Source organism: Lithobates pipiens, unplaced genomic scaffold, assembly GCF_037356315.1.
Source record: "Lithobates pipiens isolate NorthernLeopardFrog02 unplaced genomic scaffold, aLitPip1_a1.2 Scaffold_19, whole genome shotgun sequence".
NCBI lineage: Eukaryota > Metazoa > Chordata > Amphibia > Anura > Ranidae > Lithobates > Lithobates pipiens.
In genome coordinates, this window is record NW_027507764.1 from 96,691,699 (window position 1) to 96,705,342 (window position 13,644).

General features: G+C 44.3%; 1 protein-coding gene across 1 annotated transcript; it reads right to left on the reverse strand.

Moving 5' to 3' along the window:
- Window positions 1-4,387: 4,387 nt before the first annotated feature.
- FZD8 (frizzled class receptor 8) lies at window positions 4,388-7,235 on the reverse strand. Its single transcript, XM_077491108.1, has one exon. It carries the CDS (start codon window positions 7,077-7,079, stop codon window positions 5,304-5,306), a length of 1,776 nt encoding a protein of 591 aa, XP_077347234.1. The 5' UTR covers window positions 7,080-7,235; the 3' UTR covers window positions 4,388-5,303.
- Between the last annotated feature and the right edge of the window lie 6,409 nt (window positions 7,236-13,644).

Sequence of the window (13,644 nt, forward strand, 5' to 3'; positions counted from 1 at the left end):
CAATTTCCCATATTCCTGGTACTCTTCATTTCATCTTAGTAGGCTGACAGAATTAGCAAACAGGAAAGGAAAATTATGGCAAGTATGGATAACAAGTTTCCTCTCCTGTGCAATTCAGCAGCCAAGGCGGCGAAGGAAAAACATATATGTGAGGGGTCCAAATGACTTTTCTGAGCTGATACAAGTCTATGGACCCCACCAGGGCCCCCATGTGACAGCGCTGAGCCAATCATGAGGCACCAGAGCTGTCATAGATGTAGGCAGGGGTGGTTCCCGCATGCATGCACGGTGACATCATCGTGGCCCCAACCACTCATGTAGCTGGAGGCCGCAAACCTGGAAGGAAGACCAGGTCAGAACATGGAAGCCCTGTCAGGGTACCGCTGGAGGGCTTAATTTTAAAGCAGAGCTCCACCCTATAAAGTGGAACTTCCACTCAGCGGATTCCCCCCCCTCCGGTGCCACAATTGCCACCTTTCAGGGGGGAGGGGGGTACAGATACCTGTATAATACAGGTATCTGCACCCACTACCTGGCATAGCTAGCCGCAGATGCCCCCCCCCCCCCCCATTGTGTTCTGGGAAACACACAATTCCCAGAACACAGACCAGTGAAGACGCGCAGTGCGACTCCCGCATGCGCAGTAGAAAACCGGGCAGTGAAGCCGCAAAGCTTCACTTCCTGATTCCCTGACAGAGGATGGCGGCGGGGCAGCCGAGAGACGAGCGATTGCTCGTCATCTGCTGCCGACATCGGGGGCACCCTGGACAGGTAAGTGTCCATTTATTAAAAGTCAGCAGGGGCATTATTTGTGCTGCTGGCTTTTAATATTTTTTTTTTTTTTTTTTTTTTTTTACGGTGGAGGTCCGTCTTAAAGTAGGCATCTTTCCTTAAAATGATGCATATTAGCACATTATGGCATTGCCTTGCAGGGGAAGTTTTTTTTTTACAACTGCAGTTTACTACCGCTTTAAGTTATGACAAAAAATAAAAACCCTGGAAGCTGATTGGTTTCTATGCAGAGCTGCACCAGATTTTGAACTCCACAGTTTTAGTAAATCAAACGCTGTATGAGCAAAGGACAGGGAGGGACATTATAAGGCAAATTTTACTTTTTTTTTAATGCATGTGCTTAGGATTAAAGTAGTCTTTTTTTGCTACCTGAGTTAGAAAATTACTGCATTGGGGTTGATTTACTAAAACTGGAGAGTGCAAAATCTAGGGCAGCTCTGCATAAAAATCAACTTTATTCATTTTTTTCTGTCAATGAATCTAACTGTACAAGCTGATTGGCCACCATACACAGCAGTGACACTTTTTTCACTCTGCAGTTTTATTAGTAAATTAATCCCAATGAAAATGAAAAATATAACAGTATTGGCACTTTTCTTATGCAATGTGTAAATGATCTAAAATTAATTCAGATGTAAAGAAAATGTATAAACACACAATTTATATATATATACACACACACACACACACACACACACACACACCCCACTTTTAAGTACACAATGGGTTTTATTTACTAAAGTTGGAAAGTGCAAAATCAGGCTCACTTATGCATAGAAACCAATGAGTTTCCAGGTTTTATTACCAAAGCTTAATTGAACAAGCCAAGGTTAGAAGTTCATTGGTTTCTATGCAGAAGTGAGACTGATTTTGCACTTTCCAGCTTTAGTAAATAAACCCCATTGTGTACTTAAAAGTGGGGTATGCCTGTATATATACACACACATATATATATATAGAATGCAGTTGATAAGTCGGTGTTGCAGGAAGGAAAGAGTCACATTCTAGAGTCTCTTATCCCAGTAAAGGCCTCTGCCACCACGAATGACGGATGTCATTAACGAGCTAGCTGCCATGTCTGATCCTGAATGACAGGCTAATAGGGGTCCCCGGGGCATATATACACTCCAGCACATATCCTCCCTGCCATTCTTCTTAAAGCGTGGCCAAACCACCAGGGAACGAGTACCAGGAACTTAAAAAGTCTGTAGAAAAAGCATCACTGCTCTCCTGGACTTTTTCCCCAGGTCCCCTCCAATTTATTGAAGTCCCAGAGCCTAGTGGTGCAGCCTTTCTAAAGAAGCCCTGTTTGATAATGGATGTGCAATTGGTTCAATTAGGGAAAAAGGAGGAGAGAGGGGAGTTTTCGTAATGAAATTGTCTTGCAAAAGGAAAACTCTGCAAATTGGGGGATTATGTCAGCAGACCACCTGTAGGGCATTCTTAGTCTAGAGCTTAGGCATTACTGCCTGCAGCCTGGCTAACAATGTAGGCAAGGCTAATAGGAGCAGCTCTCTCCTTCCCTCTCTCTCCCCTCTTTTCCCTCCGGTGTCCACTAACTGTTACAAGTAGAGCTAAAAATGAAATAAAAGATGCGAAAAAAAAAAAAGAAAAATCCCACATGTCTTCAACTGAAAAACATTTAAGGCACTGCGGTGGTCAATTGGTGCTGAAAAATAAAATAAAGGGGAACAGGGAGCTGGGAACAGACTTTAGACTATAGATCACGTATGGAGAACAGAAAAGATCAAAGAATGGCAGGCTGAAAGGGCCAAGTTCCCTACAGATTAACCCCATTCACTCGGCCCCTCTTTAAGGGGGGACTCGTGCTGTTCCACTAGACAGACAGGTAAAAAGTTCACCCTCTAGCAAAAAAGCATATTGCAACTAATTCAGCACCCCTTCCACTCAATAAATGGAATGTGACTTGACAGACACATAATGCGCTCCATGCTGACAAAAGAAGCACGTTTTATAGGCACAAGTTAAGTATAAAAGGTTACTATGATGTTAACCTGTTAAATTTGTTCAGCAAATGGAACAAGCTGACATCTACTCAAAAAAAAAAAAAAAATAAAAAAAAAAACATTTTAATGTTCAGCCAGAATTAAAAGGATTTTTTTTTTTTTTATATTAAAATTACCCTCTAAAACACAAACAAAAAAAATCCAAACCTAAAATGCTTATTTTCTAAAATACACAACAAAAAAGGACCTGCAGCTATCTTATATTTAAACCCAATCAAATTGCAGTAGTTTATAGCAGTCAGAACTTCTGATGGGTGGCAGAAAGTTTCTAAATATACAGCATTACATATAGGGGTTTATTTACTAAACGCAAATAGACTTCACTCTGCAAGTGCAATTGCTCTAGGGCTTAGTAAATAAGATAAAGCTTAACTTCGCAAAGCATACCCAATCACATGCAAGGGAGATAAAAACAACAGAACTGTTGCTTGCAGATGATTGGATGATGAAAGTCAGCAGAGCTTCTGCTCATTTACTCAGCTCTGGAGCAATTGCTCTTGCAAAGTGCAACTGCACTATATCTATTTGCCTTTAGTAAATCAACCCCATAGTCTTAGCCCCATATACACTATCAGATTTTTGTTTTCAGGTTTACCAAAAGCATGTAGTGCAAGGGCCTGCATGGTTGCATACAAATTTAAACTCCTAAGGTTTGACCTCATATTAGATGGTTTTGGTAAATCTGGAGGAAAAAAAAAAAAATCAATAGAAAATCTGATAGTGTGTATGGGGCTTTAGAAATTAGGAATATTTCTTTAGAAAATAAAAATACATTAGATCTGTTTAAAACCAGTGCAGCATGTACTGATAACATGCAAATCGATAGGGATTGGTTAACTAAAGGCAAATACATTGTGCAAGTTCAGTTGCCCAGAGCTTAGTAAATAAGGTAAAGCTTCACTTTAAAAAGATTACCCAATCACATGAATGGAAGATAAAAAACAGAATTGTTGCTTTCACATGATTGGATGATGGAAGTCAGAAGAGCTTCTGTTCATTTAGTAAGCTCTGGAGAAACTGCACTTTGCAGAGTGCACAGTCTACTTGCCTTTAGTAAATCAACCCCATAGTCTTAGAAATTTACTAAACTCTGGAGCAACTGTACTTGAAATTTGCATTGGGGTTGATTTACTGAAACTGGCGAGTGCAAAATCCGTTACAGCTGTGTATGGCAGCCAATCAGTTTCTAACTTCAGCTTGTTCAGTTAAGCGTTGACAAAATAACCTGGAAGCTGATTGGTTTCAGAGCTGCACCAAATTTTTCCCTCTCCAGCTTTAGTAAATCAATCCTGAAGTCTAATTAAAAGGCAAAAAAAACAAAAACAAAAAAAAACCCTGCAGCTTGTTTGCCTACGTTAGCACCCTTTACCTTATAAATAGGTTTGTCTGTCTACATTACAACCTTTTACCTTATACATTCGTTTTTTGTTTGCCTATATTACAACCCTTTACCTTATAAATATGCTTTATTAACACATTCATGGCCATCCGACCCTTTTACTTTGTGCAATTTCTCATTACATAAAATATAAGCTTTCAAAAAAAGGAAAAAACAGCAACTGGCGGTATAATTTATAAAAATTAATTTTATTGACAAAATAAAATAACCCATTAATTTTTTGTTCTTATGAAGAATCCTCTAAACTTTATACAGTTATTTACAAGATGTTATAACTTTGCATATGTACATATTTTACACATATTACAAATTGAAAGCAAAATATTTATATAAATACATCTCTAGTGTAAAGAACCCGTATTTTCTTGGGATGATTTGTTTTATATATTTTATAGATTTCTTAAGACAAAAGTTTAAGGCAGGAATAGGCAAACGATGGTGCTCTAGCTGTGGAAAAACTAGAAGTCTCAGCATGCCGTGTTGGCCAAGAGTTGACAAGACATGCTGAGACTTGTAGTTTGCATCGGCAGCTAAATGCCCCCCTCTGTTTTCCATACCTGGAAGGCATTTGCTTGGCTAATTAAGAGATCCCATCCCCCTGACCCTGGAGTGCCACAGAAAGGCATATTTTAGATTGTGGTACGGTAGGGTGAGTGGGCACTGATGGGGGTCACTCCAGCAACTATAGGAAAGAAATGTTGAGGACCGACATACATATAAAAACCAAAACAAAATAAAAACATAAAACACATAATAAGATTGCTCCAACACGCAAATGAAGTTATTGCCTCCAGTGGTGGAAGCACAGGGACAATCCCCTGCCCGGACCAGTTAATATAAGGTCTTAGCAAAGCTCCTTGCATATAAATGGAGACAAATCAGGGAGGCTTCAATACCAGGTACATTGTTCTGACCAGTCATTCAAGTCCCTACTAATGGATACCATTAAGAGTTCATTATCATGCTAATAGCAAGAAACTAAAAGAATGGAAAGGGGCTTGCTTTCGGGTTAGGTTGGAAGATCTCAAACCCTCAAGTGTCTCAGGTCCCTTCCCCCAGACCCCTTTTTTCCCCCCTCTGATTTGTTAGACCTGAGATAAGGGCATCTGCTTTGGGTAAGACACAGAACTGGCAGTGCCAGACCTCCATGTCAAGCCGGTGCTGACATCACTGTACATAGAGCCACCAGTTGCTTTGCTGCCCCAGCAGCAGCGTGTGCAGAAAGCCCTCCAGGACTCCAAGGTCTTTCCTGACCAAATCCATACCCCAGAGGTGATGCCAACCACCAGGCACATAAAGTACTTTAGCATGAAGACGGCATAGTCCGGCCTGCGAGGCTGTGCCAACTCGGGGAGGCAAGAGTTACAGTTATGGGCCATCTCCCAACCCTGGCGGTTGTGCTGTTCATAAAAGAAGCATGCCACCACAATGGTAGCCGGCACTGTGTAAAGTACGCTGAATATCCCAATGCGGATCATTAGTTTTTCCAGTTTGTCAGTTTTGGTGCCACCTTGTTTGATGACACTACGAATCCTGAAAAGGGACACAAACCCAGCTAGCAGGAACATGCTGCCAATGAAGAGGTAGATGACCAAGGGGGCCAGGACAAAGCCCCTCAGGTTGTCCAAGTTCTGGTTGCCCACATAGCAGATGCCAGCCACTGGGTCCCCGTCCACCGAGCTGAGGGCCAGCACAGCGATGGACTTGATGCTGGGCACCAACCAGGCGGCCAAGTGGAAGTACTGGGAGTAGCCGGCGATGGCCTCGTTGCCCCATTTCATGCCGGCCGCCAGGAACCAGGTGAGGGACAGGATGACCCACCAGATGGAGCTGGCCATGCCGAAGAAGTAGATGAGCAGGAAGACCAGGGTGCAAAGAGCCGGTCCGGTGGTCTCGTAGTGGATGTGCTCCAGGTCGTGCTCTCGGCTACATGCCACCTTTTCGTGGCCGGCGATCAGACGCACCAGGTAGCCGGCAGACACCAACAGGTAGCAGGCAGACAGGAAGATAATGGGTCTCTCGGGGTACTTGAACCTCTCCATGTCGATGAGGAAGGTGGAGACGGTGGCAAAGGTGGAGGCAAAGCAGAGGACGGACCACAGGCCGATCCAGAAGGTGGTGAAGGTCCTCTCCTCTGGGGAGAAGTAGGGGTTGTGGCAGGGCATGGCACAATTGGGGATCTGACCAGTCCTCACCCTGTTGTAGAGAGGATGCCTCTCATTGGAAACCAGCACCATGGGCTCCCTGCACTGACAGCCAGGCTCGCACCCTGCGGGGACCCTGGGCTTGCTCCGCGGAGGCTCCGCACGGGGTTTGCTGATTGTTCCGCCCTTGTGCGGGTGGCTGGGCGCCTTGGGCGGCCGTTGGTCGGGCAGGCTGGGCGCTGCGGTGGTCAGATCGGTGTGGTTGTGGTCCATACACAGGGTGTCCGGGTTCCCCAGCTCCGGTAACCGATCACAGCGCATCCGATCCGGCCAGGCGAAGCCGTATTGGCGCATGAGAGGGGCGCAGCCGGCCCGGGCCCGCTCACACACGCTCCGACATGGGGGCAGCGGCTTCTTGTAGTCCTCCAGACAGATCGGTGTGTACATGCTGCACAGGAAGAACTTCAGATCGGCCGAGCAATGGATCTCCACCAGCGGCCAGAACTGGTGCACCTCCAGGCCGGCCTCGTCCTGCGTGTCATGATTGAACTGGTTGGGCATGTAGGTGTGATTGTAGCCGATCCCCTTACACAGGGGCACCGTGATCTCCTGGCATGTCAGGTCCTTGGCAGCGGCGCCCAGTGCCGGGGGCAGCCAGCAGGCGAGCAGCGACAGCAGCGAGAGCGGCAGGTACATGATCGCGGCCAGACCTCCCATCACCTCCCCGCCATAAGTTCCAGCAAGTCCGGCCAAACTTCTCTCCAACCACGCGATAAATCCACACTGACAGCCCCGGGATCGCACCGATCTCTCCGATCACCACCGGCAACCCGACCCTCCGCACTTTACTCCGAGCGCTGCACTCTGCTGGGATACACGCCGACCTCATGAATATTTATAGAGCGAGAGACCCGGCCCCGCCCCCCGACCAATCCCATTATCCCCTCTGCAGGGAGGCGGGGCCCGCCTGTCTGAATACAACAACCCTTCTTTTTCTAAAGGTGGACCGAGCGTGTGGATGAGCCGCCTATTGTTATTAATGAGGAGCCGGACCTTCATCATCATCATCATCATCACCGTCCATTCATTATTTACAGCACCCCTCCCCCCCTCCATCACACCTCATTACCGGCACATACACCTCACCCACCCACCCAAATCTATACACCCCATCATCACTCCTCATCACACCTCATCACCCCATAATCATCACTCCTCATCACCGGCACATACACCTCACCCACCCACCCAAATCTATACACCCCATCATCACTCCTCATCACCCCATAATCACTCCTCATCACACCTCATCACCCCATAATCATCACTCCTCATCACACCTCATCACCGGCACAGACACCTCACCCACCCACCCAAATCTCTACACCCCATCATCACTCCTCATCACCCCATAATCACTCCTCATCACATCTCATCACCGGCACATACACCTCACCCACCCAAATCTCTACACCCCATCATCACTCCTCATCACCCCATAATCACTCCTCATCACACCTCATCACCGGCACATACACCTCACCCACCCACCCATATCTCTACACCCCATCATCACCCCATCATCACCTCTCATCACCCCATCATCACCCCTCATCACCCCATCATCACTCCTCATCACCCCTCATCACCCCATCATCACTCCTCATCACCCCATAATCATCACTTATCACCGGCATATACACCTCACCCACCCACCCATATCTCTACACCCCATCATCATCCCATCATCACTTATCATCACCCCTCATCACCCCATAATCATCACCCCATCATCACTCCTCATCACCCCTCATCACCCTTCATCACTCCTCATCTACTGTACAAAGTACAAGTTGGCATTAACTTCTTCTTCTTAATATATATATATATATATATTTCTTCTATTATTATTATTATTATTATTATTTATTTTTGTAAAAGGGCAAATTAAACATTATTATTTCATGGTGGACTATTAACAAATGTTCTATATAAATAAATGTGTGCATATACAGAGTATATATATATATATATATATATATATATATATATATATATATATATATATATATATATATATATATATATATATATATAATAATTTATTATATTAGTATTTATCATTATTATTATTTATAAAACATTGCACAATAATATGTATTATTATCTGTTAAGTATTATCTATCTGTCTTTCTTCATCTCTCTATTCTCTCTCTTTCCCCTTCTCTCTTCTCTCTCTCACCATATCTCTCTCTTCTCTCCCCCCCCCCCTTCTCTCTTCTTTTCTCTCTCTTTCCATCTCTCAGTTTTCTCTTTGCTTCTCTTCTCTCCATCTCTCTATTCTCTCTCACTTATTTCTCTTCTCTCTCTCAATTTCTCTTCTCTTCTCTTCTCCTCTCTCCCTTTTCCCCTCTCTCTCCATCTCTCTCCTTCTCTTCTCTTTTTTTTCCTCTCTCTCTCTCTCTTTCCATCTCTCCCTTTTCCTCTCCCTTTCCATCTCTCTCTCTCTCTCCTCTCCTCTCCATCTCTCTCTTTCCATCTATCTTCTCTTCTCCTCTCAATTAAATTCTCATCGCTTCTCTCTCTTTTCTTTTGCTCTCTCTTCTCTATATACAGTATATATATATATATATATATATATATATATATATATATATATATATATATATATATATATATATATATATATATATATATTTATATATATATAACACACACCAATTTTTTAATTTTTTTCATTTATTTCTCCACTCTTAATATTCTGACATCACCACTGATGACAAACTGTGACAAAGTTATGAAGATTTGGCTGATCATAATCATAGTAATAAGAGTAATGAGTGTTTTTATCTAAGTTTGTGTTGTTAGTTATGGGAATTATCAATCATTATGGAAACCATCTAATCAGGTTGTTTATAAGGTATTCAGTGACAAGGTAAAGAAATTAAAGAGGAAGTAAAGCGTGGCTTTTTTTCCCTCCTTACCTGCAAAGTAAAGGCACAATGTGCAAGTATGTATCGCATACTAGCACATTATGTGAAACTTACATACAAAGCAAGCCCTTGTTGTCAGGGCTGGAGGCCGCATCCATCTTCGCCCGTCTCCCTACCGGGTCTGTGGACTCCAACTGTGCGACTGTCCGGAGCCGCGTAACCTCACTCCTGGGCATTTGCGCAGGAGCCGCCGTTCACGGCACAGGGCTCTGAAGAATCAGCACGGATGGCTGTTCCTACGGAGCGCATGTACTGGTGAAGTCCTCATCTGCATATGCAGTAAATATTATGTAGTAAGCCTCATTAAAGGCTTGTCTATAGGTACAAATAATCCGTGGAAGTTTACTTCCTCTTTAAGGAAAGGGAATTATTGTTAAAGTAGTAGTCAACCCCACATTTTGATTTTTAGCTACAGATAAGCTTATAATAAAGGTTACCTGTTGGTTACATGAATATCTCCTACATGTGCACCGTGCAGGAGATATTCGCTTGTTTGGCAGTTGGTAAATCACAGGCGCATGCGCTCTGAAGGAACAAAATACCTTTGCTGTTCCCTCACAGCTGTGTGCGGTGGCCATGACTCCCACATGCATGCTTAGAAGTGATGTCATCACAGCTCATCCATTCAAGCGGCTGCAGCCCGCAAACCCGGAAGGAAGACCAGATGAAGATGGAAGCCCCATGCAGCAGTGACAGCGCACCAAGTGGAGGGCTTCATTTCAAGGTAGGTCTTTTATTTTTATAATGTGCTAGTATGCGATGCATACTAGCACATAATGCCTTTACCTTGCAGGGAAAAAGTTTTTTTTTTTTTTATTCGTTTATTGCCACTTCAAGGCTGACCATACACTGTAAAAATGAATTGTACAAATCTGTACTATCTACTGTGTAGTGCAAGAGCCTGTCAGCTTTGATACTAATGAAATTGATTTTTCAGGTTATCTTCCTGTTACAGAGTTTTGATAAATCTAAAGGAGATTATACAGAGATTGTACAATCAGATTGTATGGTCAGCTTTAGGCCCAATGCAAAACAGGGCGCTTGGCCTCAGGTGAAGGGTAGAGCTGCTGGCAGATTTTCAAACTGCATGAGAAGCTGGCATTTGCTGTGGCTGGATGGAGTTGGGTGGTGCACTGCCCCGTTTAGGGTAGTATGCACCCAGAAATGAATGCCTGGAACACTAAAAGTCGGCATTCTGGGCATGCTTCTCTGAGCACATACAGCCCTAAAATGAAGTACAAATAGGTGCACCACCCAGCCCCTTCAGCCACATCTGCTGGCAGCCTCTCAAGCAGTTTGACCATGAGATAGCAGCAGAGCTTGATGTCCTCAGCTCACACCTAAACACCCAGTGTGCATGCATGGGGCCCTATAGTGCACAGGCATCAACCAAACTGTGCATAGGTAGGATACACAACAAGGTGTTAGGATCACTTCACTATCCATCAGGCTTTAAAATAATTGCAGTTTTCATATTTTATTCTCATAAATCTGTATTTTATTTCCAGCTCACATAACTCCTCATGCTGTGATATAGTAGATCCCTTGTGGGGCATCACAATAGACTAGAACAAGGTTTCTCAACAAAGGTTCTGTGGAACCCTAGGGTTCCTCCAGGGGATGCTAGGGGTTCCTTGAGCAATGACAATTTCTGCCTCTCATATAAGTTTCCACTGACACCGTTGCTCTTTTTAGCTATCTATAAGGGGGGGATTCCTCCCAATGACCACAAGTGTAAGGAGCATTCTTCCCACTGACCATCACACTAATGTATCATGAGTTGTAGATATAGTCATTTTTAGCAGGGGTTCCCCGAGACTGGAAAGTTATTTCAAGAGTTCCTTTGTGTTGAAAAGGTTGAGAAAGACTGGACCAGAAGCTTGGTTATATTATAGAGCAAAAATAGATGGACTCAATAGTAGGGATCGACCAAAATCAGTTTTTCGGTGCCGATACGATATCGATATTTCGGCCACCTCTCAGGCTGATAGCTGATATTGTGTGCTAATATTATGCACATTTAAAAAATGTTTACACTTTTTTTTTTTCTATCACTGTTATTGGTGTCACAAGGAACGTAAACATCCCTTGTGACAGTAATAGACAGTGACAGGTATTCTTTATGGAGGGATCTGGGGTCTATAAGACCCCAAACCCCTCTTCTGTACTTGAAAGTATTTAAAACGTAAAGATCGGCATCTTTGAATACTTTCTATTTTTTAAAACTGTCGCCTTTAAGATGCCAGTAATCCTGGAAGTGCTGACATGACATGGCTTTCGGGTTACTAGATCTGAGACCTGACCGAAGCATCGGCTTTGTTTGGGTCTTCGGCCAGCTGGCGGACGTGCCTGCTGGTTGCTCGGGCCTCCCCGTGGCACAGGAGAGCCCGGGCGTGCGGCAGAAGGTGGGGGAAAGTGGGGATGTCCCCTCCTGCTGCTTGTAATAACACCTGAGTGGCTGCAGAGCTGCATCGGTTATTATTACAATAAAGAAGAGTACTGGGGCGATGTGTGTAGTTGCAGGCATCACCCTGGTAAAATCCCTTGAAATAATATCGGTAATATCTGGTAAGTTTGTGCCGGGGACCGATACTTCAAAAAAAGTGAATATCGGCCTCACCGATAATTGGTCGATCCCTACCCAATAGTACAATCTGTGCATTGGGTGTTAGAATTCCTATTTGTCATTCCGGTCCTGGTGGACCATCATCTTATCCCCACACACTAGTTGTGGCCCCGCTATCCACCCTCATATCCCTTCCCTACTAATGGACACTTTAAAAAGTGAACCTCAGATGTTCTGGGTGCAGTCCTCCAAGATCCATTGTCTCATCGTTTTCATTGATGAGAGGTAAAGCCCTTTGCATGTAGGAATGTCGGAATACACACCTGTATTTTAGCTTTATACTTTAACTCACTGATCTCTGATAAATAACGTAATGTAATGATTCTTACAATGATATACAGGAGATGTGCTGCCTGTGTTTGTACCTGAGATGGGTTTTTAAATAAAGAATTAAAAAAAATCCTCTTTGTATTGTATTTAAAAAACAATGGCGAACCGGTCATACAATTCCAGCTTGGTGATTACGTTTTTGCATGATCTCGCTGCGCCGAAGAAAATTATTGAATGTTTCCATTGTTGCTTCCTAAAAAAAATGAGCACTGATTGCTCCTGCAGTGGAGGAATGTGAATACTTCTCTCTGTGGAAGGAACTCCGCTGTCTTCAGTCTGTACAGCCTCCGGCAAAGTCTTCAGCATTTTGACACTTTCAGGAGTATTGGATGCCTGTGTTCCCATCTGTGCTCAATGACTTCTCCTGCCAGACTCTATGTACTGTGTCTGCTAGTGACATAGGGGGCGAACCCCAGGGTTCAGCGGGGGGCACAGGCATCCGTTATTTCTGGAAGTGCCCAATGCAGGAGACTCTCTAGGAACCTGTACTGCTTCAATACAGCAAAGTTCGGACTCACCTCCTGCCAGAGAGGTAAGTATTCTCTGTTCCTATTGCAGGAAACAATGCTTTCATTTTTTGGGGAGTAACAGAGTTCTTTTAAAGGGTTAGTTCACCTTTTCAGAAAATTTTAAAAGGTGAACTAACACCACACCCTACAGTCTCCCCATCTAACCCCCCTGCTGCACTTACCTCCATGAGTGATACTGTTTTACTGTGGTTATAGCCCGATGCAGCAGTCCGGGGGTTTTAAAACCATGCTGTTCTTTCTCCTCTTTGGCTAGGGACACCAGAAGAGATCAGAGAGGTTCTGATTGGTCATGTGCACGGGCATGACCATGCTGACCAATCAGAACCACACAGACCTGCTGCACTGATCTGCATGGACTGTGAAATGGAATCACCCATAGAGGTAAGTGCAATGGGAACTGGGGGGGGGGGGGGATGGGTGTAGAATATGTGGTGTTAGTTCACCTTTTAATTTCACTTAAAGCCCAAAAAAAATGTGGTGCTGTGCCGCACTGCATGGGTTAACTGCTTTTTCTAGGGGAGAGGCAAGCTCCTCAGATCCTCCCAGCACAAGCCTGGTCCCTGTGCCCCCCCCCCCCTCAGTGCACTGTTCCTGATGGCATCACGCCCAAAGCAGGCTCCATAGACCAGGAACAGTCCATCTCTGGACCGTGGGGGAGCACTGTTTTCTGAAGGATCCGGTGAGTATAAGCTTTCTGCTCACTCCTAGATAAAAGGAGTAGTTGGCCCGTGCAGTGCGGTCACAGCATCCCTGCATGGGAAATTGATTTTTTTTTTTTTGCCTGGAGTTGTACTTTAACCCTA

Bases quoted from the DNA above. Each gene is read 5' to 3' on its own strand.
- FZD8 (XM_077491108.1), bottom strand. From the start codon at position 7,079: ATGGGAGGTCTGGCCGCGATCATGTACCTGCCGCTCTCGCTGCTGTCG.